General features: G+C 40.1%; 1 protein-coding gene across 1 annotated transcript in view; it reads left to right on the plus strand.

The window, feature by feature from the left end:
• Positions 1-16,090, plus strand: part of cdc42se1 (CDC42 small effector 1) — a 20,507-nt gene extending 4,417 nt beyond the window's left edge. Inside the window, exons 2-5 of the mRNA XM_008296922.1 lie at positions 6,641-7,008; positions 11,580-11,684; positions 13,055-13,126; positions 14,570-16,090. Of these exons, the coding sequence (XP_008295144.1) occupies positions 6,859-7,008; positions 11,580-11,684; positions 13,055-13,123 (324 nt within the window). The 5' untranslated portion in view covers positions 6,641-6,858 and the 3' untranslated portion in view covers positions 13,124-13,126; positions 14,570-16,090. The remainder of the gene's footprint in view (positions 1-6,640; positions 7,009-11,579; positions 11,685-13,054; positions 13,127-14,569) is intronic.
• Positions 16,091-22,870: the final 6,780 nt, after the last annotated feature.

Consider the following 22,870-nt stretch of genomic DNA (forward strand, 5'->3'; position numbering starts at 1 on the left):
CTGGACTGTTTCTGTTCGCACGGCAGCTCTGACTCATTGGCGCTGATCTGCAGGTGAAGCCATCGCTCGACTGGATTCTGGTTTCAGGTCCAGCTGCAGATATGTGTCATCGGTCTGCACCTCTGTGAGAACTCCACGCACCGCTGATCTCATCCTCCAACAAGTTCACTCAGTTAAAACGCTGCAGATGTTTTCGGGACTTTCTAACTGACTCAGGGGTTTCTGGGACTCAGCTCTGCTCATGTGTTTGGATTCTTCTGGAGACCTGAACATCTTTAACAGCTATTCAGACGCCAGACGACCTTCATTTGGCCCAGAGCATGTTCAGCGTTCAGGGCGTGTTTGCTGCAGACGATCAGATTAACAGGAAGGGATTCAGAGCAGCATCTGAGCAAGTTGACGGACTCGTTCGCAGCAGCATGTGGCTGCTGGACTCTGACCTCAGACTGTTTGCATGACAAACTAACAATACAGGACGCATAATAGTAGCTGGTTGGCAATTTTCAAATCATCACCAGATTACAGCTTGTTAGTTTCGGGTTAGTTTACATTTGTCATGTGTGTTTAATGATGCTTGCCTGTTTTAAATAGTTGGTGGGAGGTTTCCACAACATTTATTTGAATTGCAGATGTGGTAATAGTTGGAAGCAACTTGTAAGAGTTGATGTGATTTCAGACAGTGGTGCAGCACAGATACAAAGCAAACTGCTGATAAATGAATTTAGGAGTGAAGTTTCTGGGAACGATGAGAGATAACAAAAGACGCAGGATATCACAAATGAGAGGCTCGTGTTATTGTAAATTTTCTCAGTTTTTATATCGAACCGGTCGAGTTGTCTCGTGTTTTTTCGCTGCTCTCTGAGGTGTTGCACTGATGGAAAAGTTGAAGGTGTGATTTTTATTTTCCGAGCGACGACCTGAAAGCTGCTCGTTGTGTTAAAACAGGAGAGTCGACCGTTAACCAGTTTTTCCTCTAAACGTCTGAATGAAAAGAGCCCATTGTGTAGCAGCTCGCGCTCTCTCTCTCTCTCTGCTCACACACCGCAGCTAATAGTCTCTCTACCAATCTGACTGCTTCCACTCACACTTACATTCCTTCACTTGCTGCATTATTTATCCATTTCTTCTAAAGTAGTTTTTTTTTTTTTTTTAGACATTTTTAATTTACATTTAGCAGCACTGCATGATTTAAAGTCTGCTAATGTGCTGTTTAGTTTCTTTAAAAGCAAAATGCAATGAGTTTACATCATCATTTACAGTCACAAGAACTCATGTTCACCAGATCTAGTCTGTAATGAAATAGCACCAGAGTTCATTCAGAATTTACCAGTTTTCTGTCATGTTTCCTGCACATGAATCTAATCAGTTTCTATCAATCGGATACGTTTTCAAATTTGAACTTTGGGATCAGCAGAAGTTAACGTTAAAAGAAGAAGAAGCAGAAATTAGAAAAAAAACTTGAAATATTGAAGAAAATCATTCATCCTGAGAGACAAACAGCACAGTGAATCATATTTAGTGACTCCAGCGTCCAGTGAAAACACATGAAATGCATCCTGTCAGGGCTTCCTCTTCAATTTGGGCCCTCTGGAGCTCCGAACTTGTTCTTTAATAGACGAGGCCCCTGTTTTATTCTTATCATGAGCTGCTGACGCTCTGAGATAAGCAGCAGCAGGAAGCAAGCGTCTGAGTTTAGAAAGGAGGAAGTGGACAAAAAAAGAAAAAAAAAAAAAGAACTACAGAAAATACAAGTGTTCAGTCTGTCTGTTATCTAAGAATTTCAACTGTTTTTATCAAACGCCTGCTAACTTAAGTAACAAGTCGCCCACATGTTGTTTTTATAATCCATGTATTTCCTCCGTCATGTTTTTTATTTTTAAAAATTCAACTGTATTTTTGAAGGAAAAGTAAAAAAACAAAAAGTGTGAAATGGAGTGTGACAAGAAGCCGGTAAAGGAAAAACACACCCACCAGCCACTTTATTAATCTAACAATCAAATCCAACAACAGCTCTGCCATTAAGTTGACATTTAAGAAGCTTCTAGGTTTTCAGTTTTAGTCTTTGTAGACGTAAAGGTGTTGATTGTGTTGTTGCGGTCACAGTGCGAGGTAGTGATGTGGACTGGACTGTGTTCCTAATATTTTACTCCCCTCATGTCTGTTGATGTGGACGATTGGTGCTGATCAGTGCAGAAGCTGAAGCCACTGAGAGGAAGCGGGATCAATGTGAAACCATCTCAGGCCAGACTGTTGGGCAGACGTGTTTAAATAAAGGTTTGTCTGCTGATTAAAGCGTGATCATGTGACCTGCAGGCTCACAAGCAGTCTGTTGTTGTTGTTGTTGTTGTTTAGTGGTGTTTCAGCTGATTCTGCCCTCAGGCTGATGAACCCTCAGCTGATGTCAGATCAGGAGGTCGGTGGTGATGATGATGATGATGATGATAGAAGTCAAATGCTGCTGCTGCTCTCTGACCTTCTTTTGTTTAGTTATTTTCTGTTTCTGTTTATTTATCAGTTAATGATCAGATAGAACAATAGAAAAGCTGTCTGGTTGACTGAGTTTCGATCTTCCACTCCGTCCCTGCTGAACTTCCTCACACCTTCATTTTCCTCCACAAACGGACGCTCAGTTTCACTTCCTAAAGTAAACCAACAGCAGACGGACCGAACCACCTACAGACACGCAGGGGGTGGACCACACCATCCGAGGACAGACAGGGTTGTTATGCAGATTCACGGAGGATGAACCGTACCCCCTGAGGTACATGTCTGACAGGGGATCATTCCACCTACAGACTCATGGGAGTGGACCGTACCACCTGAGGACTGATGGTTGGTGGACCACACCACCTGTGGACACATGAGGGGTGGACTCTGCTGCCTCAGAAGAGATGGAAGACCGTACCATTTACAGACGCATGTGGGGTGGACCATACAACCTAAGGCAGACATGTTGGTGGACTGTACCATACCATCTTAGAACAGATGGGGAGCAGACAGCAACACCTAAGGACAGACAGGGGGTGAACTGTACCACATGAGGTCAAACAGGAGGTGGACCATACCACCTGTAGACAGACAGGTTGGTTGACTGTACCACCTGCAGACACAAGGGAGGTGGTCTGGACCACCAGAGGATAGACAAATATTCTACAAAATTCTTGTCTTCTTCTTCTTCTTCAGTGTACAGTGCAGTCGAGCAGAACCCGTTTTCATGCAGTTATGATGAAGTGTAGTTAAATACATGCAGATTTAATGAACAGCTGGCGTTCATCTGAAAAGTGATTTAAATTAATAAAACAGAAGAAGAAGAAGGAGAAGCACTGACTTCATAAACATCTCCATGTGTGTGTTTCTGTGAACACTGAGTTTTATACATCTGGCTCCTGGATTCTCTCCAGGTTTTAAATTCTGCTGCACATCTCAGAGTTTCCGAACATCACAGATCTGTCAGGCTGAATGTGACGTTTCTCTCCATAAAGACTTGAGTTCAGGCTTCAGTGTGAACACGGTCTAGATTTAATAAAGACTCTAAAGCGGCTGATACAGGGATGGTTTTAACAGCCTTCAAGCTGCTTTTCTGTGGATTTATGTCTCAAACCCCAAAGTTTACCCACTGCTCACTCAGGATTAAACACAAACTGTGAAGCGTCCACAAACAGGAAGTTGTTGCTGGGCCTCCTTCGGGTGAAGCGTACGTCTGGAAGTCGTGGCCTCGGGCTGAATTCCTCTCTGGTGATCTGTGTGCATGTGAAGCATGAGGCTACATGTTTCTGGCCTCCACATTCTTTCCTTATCATGTGCTGAAATGTGTTGGACAGACTCCAGACGTTTCTCCTGCAGGACCCGAACACAGCGAGGATAGAAACACAGTTTAACCCTGATCAGGGGCCACCAGACGCCTCCTGACACTCGGATCTCCACTTTCTCTGTCGCAGCAGCATTTAAATTTCACGTGGGGATGAACGTCATGAGCTGCAGGAGATGCTCGAAAATCAGGTTCCACCCACAAGAACCGTCCTGATGACAGCTGAAGATCCAAATCTGCAGAAACATGCGACAGATTTCCAACAGAATTTACATGTGACCAACTCATATGACACAAGATGGTGGCTCTAAAGGTTCACATGTGATGCATTCAGGTGCAGGTGTGTTCAATTGTTTCACCCGTGATATATTCAGGTGCACACTTGGTTTTTAGGTGTTTCACATGAGACACGTTCAGGTGCACGTGTTGTTTTCTTGCTCTTTCACTGACGATGCATTCAGATGCACATATGTTGTTTTTTTTTTCGGTTTCAAATGTTTCGTGCTCAGGTGCACGTGTGTTTTTTTTTGCTGTTTCAAATTTGACAAGTTCAGGTGCACAGGTGGTTTTTAGCTGTTTCAAATGTGATGCATTCAGGTGCACGTGTGTGTTTTTCTTTTTTGCTCTGTTGTGGTAATTCATTTAGATGTTTTAACTCTCGTGTGGTTTTTGAACAGTTCACCTGTGATGTATTCAGGTGCATGCTGGGTTTCCAAGTGTTTCGCATGTGACGCGTTCAGGTGCACAGTGTATTTTTGTTGTTCTTTTACTCTTCCTGCATTCAGGTCTGCTGTTTAAAATGTGATGTGTTCTAGTGCACATGTGGTTTTCAAACATTTCACATGTGATGCATTCAGGGGCACATGTGTATGTCAACTGCTTCACATATGCCATGTCGGTTTTCAGACTTTTCACATGTGGTGCATTTAAATGCACATGTGGATTTCTGCTGTTTCTCAAGTGACGCGCCCAGGTGCACATGTGTTAGAAGTTCGTACGGGTTGTTTTGTATTTTTAAATGTCTTATTAACGTTCCAAACCCCACATGTGCACCTCAGGACTAGTCAGTACTTTCACACAGAACCAGACAATGTTTTACTCGTTTTACTGGAAAGCAAAACAAGAAAGCTGGAAATTTCCCTGCAGATTAATAAATAAATGCACGTTTGTATGTCATGGTACGAGTTGTTAAGTATTGTGAAACCAGGCGGCTGCACTGAGGAGTTCTGTTAGATAATAAATCTCCAGCAGAGCAGGAAAGTAAGAACCAGAGTTTCTGTTCAACCAGACTTCAGTCTGTAAACGACCTTTCGACTGCGTTTTATTGCTGCAATCAGTCATTAGTCTGCACACATCTCACCTGAGGGGTCAAAGGTCAGGTGTGTGTGTGTGTGTGTGTGTGTGTTAAATACATACAGGTTTAATTAACAGCTGGAGTTCAATGTGTTTCTTCTGAAAACAACAAGAGAAAAACACCCAGAAACACACACTTCACTTCATGGTCACTGCCCTGAGTGTGTGTGTGTGTGTGTGTGTGTGTGTGTGCCTTCCTGTGCTGTGTTTGGACCACACCCAGTGTTTAGTCATGCCTAATGTGTTCGCCGTGTTGACGTCTCCGAGGGTCTGGTTCCCATGCAGCTCAGTGCCACAGTGTGCGGCTGGTTTGCTCTCCTTGTGAGGACATTTTGGATGATTTTAGAGAACGTGGAGCTGCTAGAGAGTCTAAAAAACGTGATCAGTTATTCCATTACAGTGTTTTTCATTCTACACACTCAGGAGTTTTACTGGTTTCAGTCTAATTTGGTAGCTCATGTTAGCAGACTCTCTGCTGTTTCTGTGTTTGCTGGACGACTTTTCTTTATTTGTGGTTTCTGTTCAGGCCGTCTGATCGTAGTATCTGTTCAACATGTCACTCAAAAATAGATAAGCAAGCACTTTATTATTAAGAAAGAGATAATCACAAATCAAAGAACAACTCTCAGCCCGATTGCAAAAGAACTTACACAAGCAGCGGCAGGTTTCTCAAGACAACAACTCATCTTTGAACTTCCTTCTTGTTCAGAGAAACAAACGGCAGATGAACTCCGCAACTGCTGACTATTTTCTTGATTTATCTATGTGGTGTTTGGTATAACATGTCAAAAAATATGGTGAAAAATGTCGATCAGTGTTTCCCAATATTACAGTTGTCTTTTCTTGTCTACAACACAAAGATTTTTAGTTTACTATGAGAAAGGAGGAAAGAAACCAGATAATATTCACATTTAAGAAGCTACAATCAGAGCGCTTACACCCTTTTCTTACCCCTCTGAGCCCCAAACAGTATCTTCCCAATATAAATACTAAAAGAAATCCTTCAATAAAAACCTCTGTGAAAACAGCACAACAGAGGCAATAAGCAGAAACACTCAAAAATGTTTTTTGCAGTAAGACACAGTTAAGCCTAAAAAAAAGGAAAACAAAAATTGAATTTCTTTGGCTTCTTTGATTTAACAAAAGTTGAAAAACACAAAAACAAATCAATATGTTGAACAGGTGTTACATATAGTGGAAAAATGGTGGCACTACATCCATTGCAACTCTACTGCAGACTGAGAGAAAATTCAAAACTAATTGAACTCTTTTTGCAGAGGTAACTAACTTTTAGGGAAAACGAGGCCGTAAGTTGAACCTTTTAAGAGAGCAAAGAAAAGATGAGGAAGATATGAAAAATCACAGAAAACTGAAATGAAATGAACCAATTTAACTTAGAAAATCTGTAAAATTAGATTAAATCAATCAAAGGAAATCGTAAAAATGTGTTTGTAATTGGTTCCTTTTGTGTCTCCACAGGTTCAAGCGGAAGATGCAGCTCTGAATTTGGATTTAAAACACAAGCTTTGGATTTTTGAAACAGATTTTAAGGAAATACATCTCGTTCTTCTTCGCCTCTTGAGGATCCAGTAAATCGCCTGATTTCATATCCCGGAACTTTTTTGAAGTCTTTAGTCTGAGGTGGGGTATACTTGGGGATATTAGTCCACTGAGTGTCGGTGCAGTTTCTGGTCTGAATGCCCCAGGATTATCCTCAGGCTGCGCTTCCTCCTCCGGCCTGCAGGGCGGCAGCAGAGAGTGGCAGCCGGCCGCTGGACAGGCGGAGCATCGGCATGAGCGACTTCTGGCACAAGATGGGCTGCTGTGTGGTGGCCAAACCGCCGCCGGTAAGACACACAAACAAACACACAACAAACATATGACAGAATTTCCCTTTCGCCTCACCTCTGACCTCTCAGTTCTCTTTTTTACACTTCATTTCTCATGAAATACAAAACTTACAAACAGCAACACGCTACACGTTGAAGCAGCGAGCTTCTTTTCCAGGTGTGCGTTGAAGACATGCAGCGTGTTGGCGTTGATGTCAGGAAGCTGTACCGCACAGCGTTTCTCTCCAGAGAGCCTCCCTCCTTCCTCTGCTGTATTTTTAGAGGTTTCTGTTTGTTCCATTGTAGCGCTGCAACAATACACCTTTAATAAACACTCAGACACACAGCCATGCCAGATGTGACTTCACTCAGGAAGTTGAACTGAGCCCCTCCGTGAAGCTTGACGGATATATGCATGGATGGACCCCTGCTTGGTGGAGGTGTCACCGTACCAGAAATGTGGTAGTCGGTACCAACACCATTAAAATTCTATAGTTTTCGATACCACAGCCATACCACCAAAAAAGAAATTTCAACATCAACTCTTCTATACAAAAAATTGGGACAGAGCTTTCATGTATTAAAAACACTGCATTGGTGGTATCGCATTTCTATTAAAGTGCCCAGCTACCTGATACAACAAAAGCTAAAAACAATTAACAATAGCCACTGCATTAGTCTAAACAAGGAACTTTAGTCACTATGTTCGTCCAAACAAAATCGTGTTGGTTGCAACTTTAGTCTAAACAACTAACATTAGTCACTATGTTGGTCCAAACAAGTAAAATTAGCCACCACATTCACCCAAACAAGTAGCATGAGCCAGTATGTTAGCCTAATCAAATAACACGTTAGCCCAAAAAGGTAACATGCCAGTATGTTAGCCAAAACATGTTACATTAGTCCCTACAATAGCCTAAATAAGTAACATTAGCGACTGTGTTACCCCAAATAAGTAATATTAGCAGTTGCGTTAGCCTAAACAAGTAATATTAGCCACTGCCTAGCCAAACAGTTAACATTAGCTACTACAAAAGCCTGAACAGGTAATATTAGTCACTGTTATAGCTTAAACAAGTAACGTTAGCCACCATGCTGCCCCAAACAACATTGGTCCAAACAATATTCACCACTACGTTATTCCAAACAAGTGACCTTAGCTACTACGTCAACCCAAAAAGGTAACATTAGCCACTATGTTAGCCCAAACAAGTGACATTAGCCACTACGTTAGCCCAAACAGGAGACATTAGCCCATACGTTTGTTCAGACAAGTAACATTAGTCAATACTTTTGATTAAAAAAAGTAACATTAGCCACTACGTCAGCCTAAACAAGATAATGTTGGTCGCTATATTATTCCAAACAAGTACCATTATTCACAGCGTCAGCCTAGAAAAGTAACATTAGCTATTTGTTTGCCCAAATAGGTAACTCTAGCCAGTATGTTAGCCTCAACAAGATGTTAGTCACTACATTAGTCCAAACAAATAACATTAGTCATGACTTTAGTGTAAACCACCAACGTCAGCCAGTGTGTGAAGCATTGCTACAACAGACGTCTCACCAACGGTAACATTTCAGGGTGTGGACACTGTGACGACATGTTGTTCGTATGAAGTTACAACTGAAACTTTCTCAGCTTGACATCAAAGTTCAAACAGCTCCTGGACCCCCTGAGGCCTTTGGGCTCCTCCACGGTCCAACCTCAGGTGACCTCAAGCTTTTCATTGTCAGTGACTGTTTGCATGTCACTTTTTGTCGTCACACCTATAAACCTTCAGGAGAATTCATCATCATGAACATAGTAAGTTTTCAGAGACTCCCAGACTGAGCTGGACGTGTCTGTTCAGAGCCCAAACATGATGGTGACGATGATGTCAGACTTTAAAGCAGCTCTGTAACAGGACAAACCGAGACCAGTTGGGTTACGTAACACCGAGGCTGCTGCTCGCTGAACAAACAGCAGAATAAAAACTGTCCTGGCAACGTCTGTGTTGACGTGATAAACAGCGGCTCTGCTCTCAATCACCACCACCACCACCACCATCATCATCATCTTCATGATCATCATCATGTAATCAGTGAGTCATCTGCATCAAGGAGAATGAACAGGCAGGAATTTCACAATAAAAGGCTGAGGAATGACGACTCACAACTTCAAACATAAAGCTGATCACAAACAGCCACAAAACACAAGAAGAAAAACCCACACAGCAACCACAAAGAGACACAAAATACAGGAAGGAAACACAGAACTACCACAAAGAGACACAAAACGACAGGATATGGTGTAAATCCGGTGATCTGGTGTGAATCTGTTTGGTGGCCTCCTTCACCTGGTTGATTGTTCAGGTGCAGAATGCTGGAGGCGGGGCCATATGAGCATATTAAAGCTGTTTCAACATCCTGGTGAAATAAAGAGATTCTCCCAGTTAGTCAGCCAGTGCTGTTTATTCACTGCGGTTGCCATGACGACAGCTGTCCCTGCGGAGGAGGCGGCGGCCTGCAGGCCGAGCGATGATTCACTCCCAGCTGGTCCATGCCAACGTGCTCGTGTGTTAGTGGACAAGTCTGATCCAGGTTTCAGCTGTCAGCCAGAAAATATTCACATGATGTTCCTGAACCAGCCTGCAGAGGAAAAACTGCAAATTTAAGAGGGAGAGGACGGCTGCAGAGAGGCCAACAAGTTCAACGAGTCACTCAGTTCTGCCTGATTTAACAGTTTCTGTTTCTTTCTAGGAATCTCTGCTCAGTTTAACTACTGTTTTCACTTCTCCAATACCTCATTGACAGTTTTTTTTCTCCTGAAAACACAAGTATCACTGGACTTTGTAGCAGCCAACACTTACTGCAGTTCCCTCTTAATTAGCACCGAACACTGTGTCACTGTAGATCCTGAATGATTAGTAAAGATGAAAAGAAACACTAGAGAATGTACAGATGGTCAGCATTTGATATGTGACTCAACAAGCCCCAAATAAATGGGGCAGTAAATTAAATTTAGAAAAAGAAAACTGAAAAAAAGGACAAATGACAATACTTTTGTTTGACTCAATAAATGTCAAAAAAATAAATAAACCACTTTCTGGGGGGGAAAAAAACCAAAAGTTTAAAAAAAAAAGAGAGAGAGAAAAGAAAATATTTTTATTTAAATAAAATTAATAAATTAATAAATTAAATTGAAATTAAAAAATGAAAAGCTACAAAAAATATAATTAAAAAAATAACAAATGTAAAAGTTTGATTATAACATAAATAAAAAAGAAAACTGTAATTAAATTAAAGTAAAAATGCAGTCAACCAAATTTAAAAAATGTAAAAAGTATTAACAGTAAAACATTTTTGTAAATCCTAAAAAGCGACATTAAATAAAAGAATATTTATTAAATATGTTACGTAAAACAATAAATACAAGAGTAAAATTAAATATTAAAAAGTTAAAAATAAAAAACTAATATTAAAAACTTAACACATTTATGAGGAGTTTTCCATCTCTCTACTTTCCAGTTTAACTATTAAACCTCTGAGCTCATTCGAGGAACATCAGCTTGTCTTTTTCTCAAACTCTGGATTTCTTGTGATCTCGCAGACCTGACCTCTTGTTCTGGTCGAGTCCAACCCGTCGCTTCAGTTCTGCTGCGTTACATAAGAATAATCCTGAGGAGCATAAGCCTCTTAAATCACATCTAAATGGTTGTGATTGTGGCTGAGATGTGTTTCCTCACAGCGGGATTAACTGGACTCTGGGAGCAGAATGGGATTTTAATGAGGCGTTCAGTGGCTGGTTGCCAGAGCTCAGAGTGTCCCTGAACGCAGCACAGCGAGCAGCACCGTGGGGAGGCTGAAATTAAAACCTCATTTCACCTGTCAAATGTTGTTTTCACGCAATAAACACGCTCACAGTTTTATCTACGTTAAACCCTCCAAATTTAAGTTCACAAGTGGACTTTTTGTTTTTAATCATATTTTATCTCTCATCTCAGAGGTTTCTTCAGTTCTGACCACAAACAAAAGCACAAAATGAAAACACAAATTCAATTAAGACACACAAAATGATCGAAAAAGAGACCCAAAATGACCACAGGATGATGCAAAACAACCCCAAATGGATACCAAACGACCAGAAAGTGAGACAAAATCCAAGCGAGAAACAAAAAACCCCCACAAAAATACACAATATGAACAAAAAAAGACACAAAACAACCTCAAAGAGACTCAAAATACATGTAAGATACACAAATCAACCACAAAGATGCACAAAACACAAGAAAAAAAACACAAATTGACCAGAAAGAGACAAAAAATACAAGGTAGATACACAAAACAACTACAAAGAGACGCAAAAGACCCACGTAGTCTGTCCTGTGTTAAACACTTCAAATTAAGGTGCGTGTTGCTCATATGGTTTTATTTTGGAGGGCCCGGCAGCTTCTTTGCGTGGTTTGCCTTTCTTTGTGTTGCGTCACGTTTTTTGTTTTTATAACAGATTCGCACAGATGATGTGAGTTTGTGGACATGTGGAGAAACATCAGCCACCTTATTAATGTCACGACTGTGTGTGTGTTTGTGCGTCTGCATGTGTGTAGAAGAAGAAGAGGAGGAAGATTGATCGCAGCATGATCGGAGAGCCGACCAACTTCATCCACCTCACGCACATCGGCTCTGGAGAGATGGCAGAAGGCCTGCAACCGGTCAGACCTCACACCTGTTTACTTGTTTACCTATCTGTTTACCTGCCTCTTTACCTGTCTGTCTGTTTACCTGCCTCTTTACCTGTCTGTCTGTTTACCTGTCTGTCTGTTTACCTGCCTCTTTACCTGTCTGTCTCTTTACATGTCTGGTTACCTGTTGTCAGTGCGTTATGTGACTGTACGTTAAGGCTTTTCCCCAAATTTTCAAAAAAAAAGCATTTTGGGAGCAGATCTGGCTTCAGTCCAACATGAGGACAGAGAGACACTGTCTTCATGTGTGTGTGTGTGTGTGTGTGTGTGTGTGTGTGTGTGTGTCAGGAAGTGTCCCGTCGCGCTGCATCCTTCCTGCTCCCATTTTAGCTTTTCTGTCTCACGGCTCGCCTCTGAAAATTAACTCTGAGTCAAATTACCTGAGAATAAAATTCCAGTAATATGGGAGGGAAAAAAAGTAGATAATGAATTGAAATACATACAAATATGTACAACAAAATAGATATAAAAACTAAATAGCTAAACTAAAATTACATCAAATTGTAAAGGTTGCACTTACGTAACAGGACATCGGCAGCCGGAGTCGAGTGATGGCGTCTGGTGACGTCATCGCTGTGCTGATTGGTCGTTCTCTCTGATGAGGTCAGAGGTCAAACACACCCCTCCTCGCTTCCTGATGCTTCCTTCCCTTGATTCCTCTGAGAATGTAAATTTTATCAGAAACTGACCTAATTTATTATATTTTGATTTAATAAAATAATTTAATATGTAGTATTATTCATTTAATATAAACCCTTTTCCAAATAAAAGTTTTTTTTATATAAATAGTTTTTGTATTTTAATAATTTGACCATTTCAATTAAAAAAAATAATTAACTAAGAACTTGTAACTTTTGTCTGTTTACTAAAATGTTAAGTTGAGCAAATTTAACATGAAGTAAAGAATTTATAACATTTATATAAAGAATTATTAGCTGTACAATTTCCACTGTAACATGTACATTTCATGGATTTAAAATTTAAAAATAGCAGAATAGTGAATTTTCTTAAATAAAAAAAGAAATTACATCTAAAATTTTGGGAATATCTATAAAATAAAGTGACATATGTTTGAAAGATGTTAATTTAGACAAGTACATTTTTATTTATCGAGTTTGCTTTTGTTTGTGTTCTTTCATTTGTTGCATTTGAGGCAATTTGAACCTAAAATTAGCAATTTTGTTTTGTTTTATGTCATTTAATGTAATTGTAGGTGGGGTTTTTTTGTTTGTTTGTTTTTATCCTAATTGATTTTCTTCTTCTTTTTATTGCTTTTTTCCTCCTGATGCCTCTGACCAGCTCTGAATGTACTAATAAAACCTTGTTTCCTTTATTCTCAGTCGGGGTCGGTGCAGGAGCAGATGAGGTCTAAAGGCCCAAACATGAACGGCAGGAACAGCCTGTTATAGCTGGTAAACAAACAAACACACAAACACCTCCTGCCATCAGTGTTTCTGTTTCCACTAACGCTTCATTTCAACACATCAGCCTACTTTCTTCTCAGTGTTGCAGATATAGAAAACACAGACTCTCTTCTGATGAACAAATGCTGTGTTTAAGTTTATACACAACAAACATGTTGTTAGTTTTAATTAAAGATCAGTTAGGCTCTAGTGGAACTCCCATGGTTTTAAGTGGTTCAGCTGCCTTCATGTCGCCTAATTTAATCATCTTTAACTCGTGTTTAATTGATTACAATAGTGTCTTGTTATAAAGAGTCAACACAGCTGAAATAAAAGACTTTTTTTTGTTTGACTTTTTCTCTGCGATGTTTAGATCCTTCAAACGCTGTAGAGTTTTTGTTTTTTTTTACATAATCAGTAGAAGAAAAGGCTATAAATAAGGTTTCACAAAGTATGTTGCATACACAGTTTCGATTAGAACCGTCAGACTAAAAACAACCCTGTTTATTCTAGCTGCTTCTGTAGATGTAACTTTGTGAGGAGGCAGTTTAAAAGAAGAAACTCTGACAAGACAACTGGCAGTGTTATAGACTAATGTTTTATTGGCCCATCCATCTGCCCAAACATCCCCTCTATGCCTCGGTGACTTCACAACTGCGTCATCCTCACTTGTTTTTAACTGTGCGTTATAATAAGCTGCTGCACAGTCGGTCGGTGGACTTGTTTTTCAATGCAACTCAGTCTCAACAAAGTTCCTGTACAGCTGAACTGCACATTCAGTGATGCTTTGAAAGGAACATAATAATAAAATGTAATTGTGATGTTGTAGTGAAGTTGGCCAGTTTGAAAGAGCCATAAATTTGTGAGGATGGAGGCCTAAACCTGAGGCTGAACCTTCATCCAGAAGACCAGAGTTGGATGGAAACCGTCAGACTTATGCTTTGTTTTCTGTCCTTTCCATTGCGTTCTGGTTTGGTTTAAGCATCAGACTTACGTGGTTACGTTTAGGAAAATATCTGGCTTTGTTAGATACTCTTACATGTTAGACGCTTGGTTTCACTACATGTTCGAGGCTTTTCCTCCATTTTTCCTTCGGCCTCGTCTACGATATGATTGGTTGGCTGACGAGGAATGAAAGTAAAGCAATAAAATACATGGCAAAGATGTATAGATTACAAGTGTATTTGCGATATATTACATTAATCCTGCAGAAACTCATACAGAAGATCTGTGATGTTTTTTTTCCATGTGGGGAGATTTTACTAAACTTGCACTGATCAACTTCCTGAGCTCATCTCCAGAGGATGAACCCTCTCAGCATGTTTAGCTGTATGCATGCTATGCACTTAAAGCAGTCAGACCTCTGCAGCCTGTACGGGGCACGAACTGAACTCAGGATCCTTTTTTAGATGTTTCGTGTTTGACATCCTCTTGTGCGTCTGTTATTTACAGGAGTGTATGAAATGAACCCAGACCAGCTGACTGACCTCCTCCTCCTCCCTCTGAACCTCTGAGCCTCTCCTCCACCATCCGACCGCCAGCCGGAGGCCTCGACGGCACCTCCTGCCCTGCTGAAGTGACCTTGAGCGAACCACCTGCAGGGGGCGCTGTCCTGGCCTGGAAAAAGCCAGATTTCACTGTGGAAATTCAGTTTTCGTGAAATGTGGCCGCCCAGCTGTCCGCTTTCGTACATCGACTTTTCATTTTATTTTTATTGTTTATTAGCCAAGACTGAAAATCAGCGCCTGCTGTTAAAAACCATCCAACCAGACGGAGAATCCTGCCCTGCTGAGGTGTTTTTTTACATCCAACAAACCACCAGCTCTGGATCTGATCCTGTAAAAAAAAATCAAAAAACCCCACAAAGACAAGGACCGAATCTCCCAGCATGCCTCTGAGCTTTACCTACTGTCGCATTTTACCACATTAAACACTTTTATTATCGAACTCACTATGAAAGAAAGAATTTGGTTCGGATAATTAGACATGCTGTTTACTATTAGAAGGCAGACTTGGTCGTGGTTTCCCCCCGTCAGTATTACAATAAACAGGCAAATGGCATCAATGGACTCCATTTCCCAGCATCCTTTTCTAGTCATGATTCCCAATAAACGACAGAATGTCTGTAATTTTAGGATCAAAAGTGTTAAATCCCTCACAGATTTTTTTTTTTTAAAATGACTACATTTCCCAGGATTCATTGGGACATTTTCCGGACTGGAGTGTTTCCTACCTGGACTTCATTCCCCAGGTTACTTCATTCTGCTCAACGCTCAGCTTTTAAAGGATTATTACACTTTTTTTTTTCTTGCTGTTTTTCCAGCCTTTGCATTTGTTCAGGGATCACATGGCCACAGTGATGACATCATCGAACTTTATTTCCCAGGATGCCTCAGTGTGGCCAGCCCCACTGCTGGTGCTGAATGATGAAAGACTCTTGTTTTAGGAGATGGGAAAGTCCCATGAATCCCTGCTACACTGGACTGTGTGTGTGTGTGAGTGTGTGTGTGTTTAATACTCCCAGTTTAAATATAGACGTCGCTCCACTGAACTCTGAGAGGACACACAGTTCAAAAGTCCCATTAGAAAACAACCCAGTTCTGTAAAAGTTCTTTGTTTCCACTTTAGACGCGTCTTTTTTGCTGCAGAATTATTCCTCCCGTCACTCGACTGTTCAAACTGCGGTCGGCGGGCCCTAAACGGGTCTTCAGCCGACACATTTCTGTTCCTGAAGTGACACGTGGAGATACTTTTGTTTAAAACATTTCATGCTGCATCTGGTGTTTGATCAAGTGTTTTCCTGCTTTTTATTGTGAGTGTTTTTTAAGACAGATGTTTTTCTGCTGTTTTAATTCATCTGCTCCTGATTCAAACGTTCTCAAACTTTAGGATGTTTTGGTTGACATGTGGGTGGAGTTGTTTAATGGACTCACAGATAAAAAATACTTTTAATATATTCCTATAAAAATGAAATCAGTTTTTGAGTCTCGTTAGAAGAAAAAAAAAGTGAGTTTGTGGTAACATTTTAAAAAAATATCAGCTGTAATTAAAAGAAAGAAAATGATAAAATGTTTTTTTTGTTATTCCAGCACTTTCTAAGAAACGGTCCAGGGCCTGGATTTAACATTGATGCTCCACCACCAACCAAACTCTGTTCAATTTTCTAAATAATTTACAAATTTTCACACTTTATTTATTTATGTAAATGTTCAATTGTATTTTCCAGCAATTATATCCAAATGGTCCAAATGTGTCAAATGCTTCTCTACACTAACTAGCTAGCTAACTTACTAACTTGACTGTCCACTTTGTTTCTGCTAATTTTTGTTTCTGGTTCTTCTAATTAGCAAATAATCCATTTTCACCATAAATCAGTGTTGACTGATTGATTTTTTTCACTTCTGTCACAGTTCCAAAGCTTAGTTTCTGCTCCACATGATAAATTAGGTGAATAAACAAACATCAAAACGGATAAAAGTTCCCCACAACCCTCCACAGGACAGAAAACGAATGGATGGATGGACAAAAGTTTCAAATGAAAGCAAAGCCGTTGACATCCTCTTGTGTTGTATCTGCTCTCAGATGTGCGTCGCTTTGGATGAAAGCATCTGCAAAATGAAATTGTAGAACTGTACAAACAGATGTAAGAAAAAGGTGCAGACGTATGTGAACGCAGCAGTAGCTCCTTGGGGGGAAATCCATCTGAATGATGAATGGTTGCCGTGGAAACCGCTGAGTCACGGTGTTCCCTCTCGCCGTGGCGACCGGCCACTTCCTCCCTGCGGCCGAAACTGATGGAGCCAAAAAGTCTGTTTAAGGAAAATCTGAGCTGCTGCTGCTACTGCTGGTCCTTGTGGTGCGTTCACTGGATTCCTCAGAGTGTGGGAGTTTTTACACTCCCTCCTCTTTCCTACCGTTCCCTGTAAAACTATTCTACTTGGCTCGTCACAGACTTCTATTGGCAAAACTACAGAGGTTTGGTGCAGAAAATGTCGTAAACTTGGAAGCATGAGGTGAAACAACACAGAAATATCATCCATTCAGATGTGTTTTAATGTCAGAAACGTTTTTCGTTCTGCTGTGAACCAGAACTTTTCAATCCCTTTTAATTACTTTGTGCTGACTGAGAGCATCGTTTGGTTGCCGTCGATGTCTTCAAATCTTCAGACCTCTCGGTTCAATCTGCCTCATAGTGATTCTTGGAAACTCGGAGCTGCTCTCAGGATCAGTCGCGGGCTGCTGAAGTTGTTTATCTCGGCCATAGTTTCTCTCTTCCTCTTCCTCTTCCTCTTCCATCCCAGTCTCTGCTTACAGTCCGACAACACTGGAGAGCACTTTCCCTTCAACGTCTCCTGAACATATGACCTGAACATGAAATATGTTGTTTAATTTGTTCCGTCAAGCTTTCTTATTATTATCAAATGGTTTTTATGCTTTATTTGTTGTGGTTTATGGAAGATTCTGTTGAGCTGTGTTTGTATTATTGTCTCATTCTGAATATTATTATTGTAAGATTAATGATCACAAAGCTTTTCTGTGACTTTCGGCACCTTGAGCCTCGGTGGGTCCTGCTGTCCAAACCTGCAGGAGTTACTGAATAAAAAGTCAGTTTCAGCTAATAGTCTTCTTGCAGAAGCTGTTGACCTGCTCACACCTTTAAGTAGACTTTAATCTGATATGGACCAATCAGCAGCCTTCACAGCTGAGGTGTCCTGAGCTGCAGTTCCTCTGACGTCCTCTGGGGGGTTGTTGAACTGTTGGTGTATTGAAGTGAATGAGGAAAACCTCTAGCCAGGCTCACTCAGCTGTGGTGGTTCTGGTTTGTGGTCCAGAAAACTGTGAGCAAGAATTATATTTTATAGATATCACGAAACTCACAGCGGTTTCAATGACGATCTGCCGACCTGGCGGCATCTGAGAAACACACTGAACCTAGAAGTGACCCTGAACCTGCCTCCTGTTTTTACTATTTTACAGATTAATATAAATGTACCTGATTCAGACGTTATCAGGTGTTCTCTTGCCCCACAGATGTCAGCTGTAGGTCGCCTCCTTCAGTTTCTACTGGGGCCGGTATCATCTGTTCGTATCACTGATAAAGACGTCACCCTTAAATCATACAAAGTAGAAGCATGTAACATGAGGTAAACATGAAAAATGTGAATCTCAGTCCAAAACATGACCTTTTTCTAACTACTTTACTAAACAGAAATAAAAAGTGCAAGTAAGCAGTGAGTGAAAATGAAAGTCTAAGTGAATCTTAAAACAAAACGAAGACTAAAACAATGGTAATCAAACCGGAGCCATGGCTGAAGTCACCATCACCCGTCCACCTCCAAATGTGGAGCCACAAAGCACAACTGAAATTAAATACAACAAGTGATACTGCTGATTTAATCGTCTGGAACAGGTAATAAATAATGGAGAAAAGTATTCAGGCCGCACGAGGTAAAGAAAAGTTAGACTTAAATTATTAAAGTCTGGATTTTACAGCGTTCTGAAGCCCAGAAGATGATATTCCTTTTCCAGAAAGTTGCTATCTTGTGTGCACAGTGTAGTGAATTGTACAAGATATTAGATAATAATCCTACTTCTGTTTTGTGAACAAGATAATGAACATCCACAAACGAATATGTACGTTTTTTAAAAATAAATTCTGCAGAAAAAGTAAAACTGTGCACACAATACCGTCATTTTCGAGACACTAATTCATCCAGACGAGATCATCGTTCACTACTTCCGATGCTGGATCCTGATATTTAGGGACCTGATTTTCTAAACTGTAAAACTACTGTTGACATTATGAGAGTGAAACATCAACAGCAGGCAGAGAAAAATTATAGTGCAGTTTGTTTTTTTTTCCTTCAAAGTCATAAATTAACCTCAAATTTAAAACAGAATATAAGGTGTCTTTTTAATTAGTCTTCACACAGCATATGCAGTGAAATGTATTTTGTGTTAAAGTGACATGAATGTGTGATTTCTGTGTGACTGAGGATGACTTTTTGTATTTGCTGTTTGGTTTTGTTATGTAACTTCTTCCTCCTCTGCAGAAACAGAAATACAGATTGACTTTATTCCTCCTCGTTATGTAACTCGTGTCTCACGACGGCTGAATAAATCTGCTGTTTTCTCTCCAAATGTCTGTGTGTGTGAGTGTGTGTTGAAGAATATTAACAGTGATGGTTTGAAACATCGGAAACAGAATACGCATCATTATGTCTTACGTCTTAATTCAGGTTATATTTGAAGAGTAAAGTTGTAGTTTTTCAAGATTAGTTGCGGTGTTTAAAGAATAAAGTGATCATTTTCATGAATAGAATTGTAGTTTTTGAACTCTCGCTGCAATGTTGAAAGGATAAAGTTAGAATTTTTTTCAAATGAAGTCATAGCACTTTATGAAAAATGTGTATTCTTAGGTAAAGGTTGATTTAAATACTAAATATTAGCTCAGGCTATTCATGTTAACGCTCAGATTCTAATCTCTTGCTGTTAAAGCTAATGTTGGCTACCATTTAAGCTAATGTCTGCAGTTCTTTAAGTTAAATTAGCATCTGGTTAAGCGAATATTAGCCGTTGTTTAAGCTGATTATAAGCAGCTGTTTTTAGCACCAGTTTATGTTAATATTAGCAGCTGGTTATAGTTATATGTGCACCTGTTTAAACTAATATTAACAGCTATTAAAGGTGATATTTGCAGCAGTTTAGGCTAACATTAGCAGCTGGTTATGGTTTTATATGCAGCTGTTTAAGCTAATATTAGCAGCTGTTAAAGGTGATATTTGCAGCTGTTTAAGCTAATGTTTGCAGTTGTTTAGGCTAAGATTAGCGGTTGTTTAAGCTAATAACAGCAGCTATTTAAGCTAATAATAACAGGTATTTAGGCTTACATTAGTCGTTGTTGAAAAACAGCAGCTGGTTAAACTAATATTGGGGTTTTTTAAACTAATATCTGTAGTTGTTTAAGCTAATATAAAACACTGTGTAATATTGGCAGCTATCATAGAAGAGGAAAGAAATCAGAGAATATTGTTTTTAATTTCCATTATACAATAGAGCAGCGACCAATAACAAAACAGCTGTCAGCCAATTAATTAATTGCCAGTTATGTTTGTAATCAGTTAATTGGTTTGAACAATCCTTGGGTTGTGGACTGAACAACACACTTGAGGACATCGTTTTGAGCTTTGAGAAACACTTATCGCTGTTTTCTTTTACAGACCAATCAGTGAATCCATTGATGCAGAAAATCACCAACAGATTATTTGTTAATTAAAATAACAGGTAGTTGCGCTTCATACAGCAGAGAGAGCAAGCAAAATGAAGGCTAAACGGTTCATTAGTCAAATTACCACTATTTATATAACACATTTAAACCAACAGACCCAAAGTTCTTTCCAATAGAGAAATACGATTTGTGTTGTAATTTAATTTGCACACAGCCTCACAACCACAACAGATTAATTTGTAAAATTGTTGGTGCAATTATTAGTAGGAAAAGATGTGTGATGGAAAAAAGGAAAAAAAAAGCGAGTGTAGTTTTGTAAAGGCCACAATATAGTTCTGCACTCCTGTAAAGATATTTTTAAATGAGCACGGAGGACAAAATGACTTGTAGGAGTGCTGTGTTGTGTTCGCGTGGATGTCTGAAAACAATGGTAATTATAGCTGTTTAGAAAATGTTCATGATGTTTTTCCTGAATATCAGTATTTTTTCTGACAGTGTCCAGTTAAACCCTCGAATATGGTTGTGAATAAATCAACAGGAACGTCTGTGTTTGTGTGTGTTTCTACATGTATGACCCTGTTCACAGACTGCGTTACACTTGAGCATCGTGTTTTATTACAAGCAGCTGTGCTCAGACCACAGAGCTGTAATAATGATGGTTAAACTGTGCGTTGCCACGGAAACGCCAGTCCAGCACTGAGGAGGAAACAACACGAGTGGAAAAATTAAAGACGTGGTTGCTGGTGGCTTGTTACGAGCTGAGCGTGTGGGAAACACACACGGGCTAAACATGCGTGTGTGTGTGTGTGTGTGATGTCATGTGTTCTTAATGTTCCACCAGTTCAAATACAAACCAACACGCGGTTCAAAACTTCCATTAGAACGTGGCTTGTTTTCCTAAAAGCTCTGCGTTTCAACTTTATACACATTTTAAACCGCAGAATTCCTCCTCCCATCACTGGACCAAGAAAAAAGATTTCTTCTTTTCTTTCTCAGCATCGAGTGTTTTACGGCTTTACGTTGAGAGGATTTGCGTGATTTTGCTTTCCTTGATCAAACAAAAGTTTCTCAGGCTTCAGGAAGGGTTCACATTTTCATGTGTGTGTGATTTCTCCATAATTTAAGTCAGATTCAGCAGATCTTGTAACCTGATCCTAGAAACTGGTAAATGCTGTAAATGTTTGTTTTCAGTTTCTGAATTACCATCCTCCACTTTTTATAGAATTTTTTTTTCCCATTTGGCAAATAAGAAAGTTCAGAACAGAGGAACTGTGCAGTCAAAATGCACGTGTGGGACTTCATTTGAAAGATTTTCTAGTTTCTGAACATGTGCTTGGGTCGCATGAGGCACAACGTAAGCTACTCCGGTTAAAACATGACTCAAAGAGGCTATTTCTGTCTTGTTCTATATTAGGTCATATTTGAAAAACAGTAACTAAAACATGTTTTATGCCAGAGCTACGTGAATCACCACAAAACGTCTGCATCTTATCAACAACACCTGAATGAAATCCAAGACCTCCAGCTGTTGGCTGCCACTGAGGTGCCCCCATAGACTGTGTAACAAATAAAATACACAAATTTAATGTTTGACTTGGAACGAATCTAAAAGGAATCAGATTAGATTACATGTTTTCGTCACCCAATGGATCAGTCATTCCCAAAACTGCCATGTAATCTGTGTTTAGTGCATTCCAAAGTAACGGACCCAGACTTGTGTATGGTAGTAAAAGGTACAACATACATCCAGTGTGTATGTAATGTTAGAATGTTTTTAGTTACTTTCTGGCACTGACAGTTTCTTCATGTGTGAAACACAGCAGAAAGAGCAGTTACCTTGGACGCAGGCTGACACACAGTCTGCTCTGTGTTCCTGTTTATGGAGTTTCCTCAGCAGCTACCTCACTTCCTTCCTGTCAGCCTCCATTTCCTGACCAGCAGCTGGGTTCAAGCTGACCAGTTACAGGCAAACAGACAATCGGGTTTCCATCATTTTGGAGGACATTATGTTCCTTTCCTGCAGAACTAACCTTAATGTAGCCTAACCCTGATCTTAAAACTCACCTTTACAGTAAAATGTAATGATTTACCTCTTGGGCAAATCCCCAGAGTGTGACTGTGTGTCCTCACAACATGAGCAACACAGCTACTCCCCCACACTTGTGCTTTTCTGTCCTTTATAAATGACCTCAGTGTTCCTGCTCAAACAGTGTTCACTCTGATGATCTGAATGGGACCTGCAGGACCTGAAAACTCAGACAGAACCACGTCCAGGGCCACATCCAGCCGTTTGGAGGCCCCAGGAGTGATATGGCCCCTTTCAAACCCCAAAATGGTCTATTATTAGCTCTTTATTTCCCACTTTGTTGGTGCATCGAACAGGTATGACACACATTAGCATTCAAAATCACTCTGTACATGCACCAGATGCTTCTGCCGTCCCTGGACAGATGTAACAATCACACATTTTTCTTAAATGCTGCACAGGTGTTATAAAAACTGAGCATGTTTTTGTCATTTTCGTA

This window comes from Stegastes partitus, unplaced genomic scaffold (assembly GCF_000690725.1).
Source record: "Stegastes partitus isolate 25-593 unplaced genomic scaffold, Stegastes_partitus-1.0.2 Scaffold1166, whole genome shotgun sequence".
In the NCBI taxonomy this organism is placed as follows: domain Eukaryota; kingdom Metazoa; phylum Chordata; class Actinopteri; family Pomacentridae; genus Stegastes; species Stegastes partitus.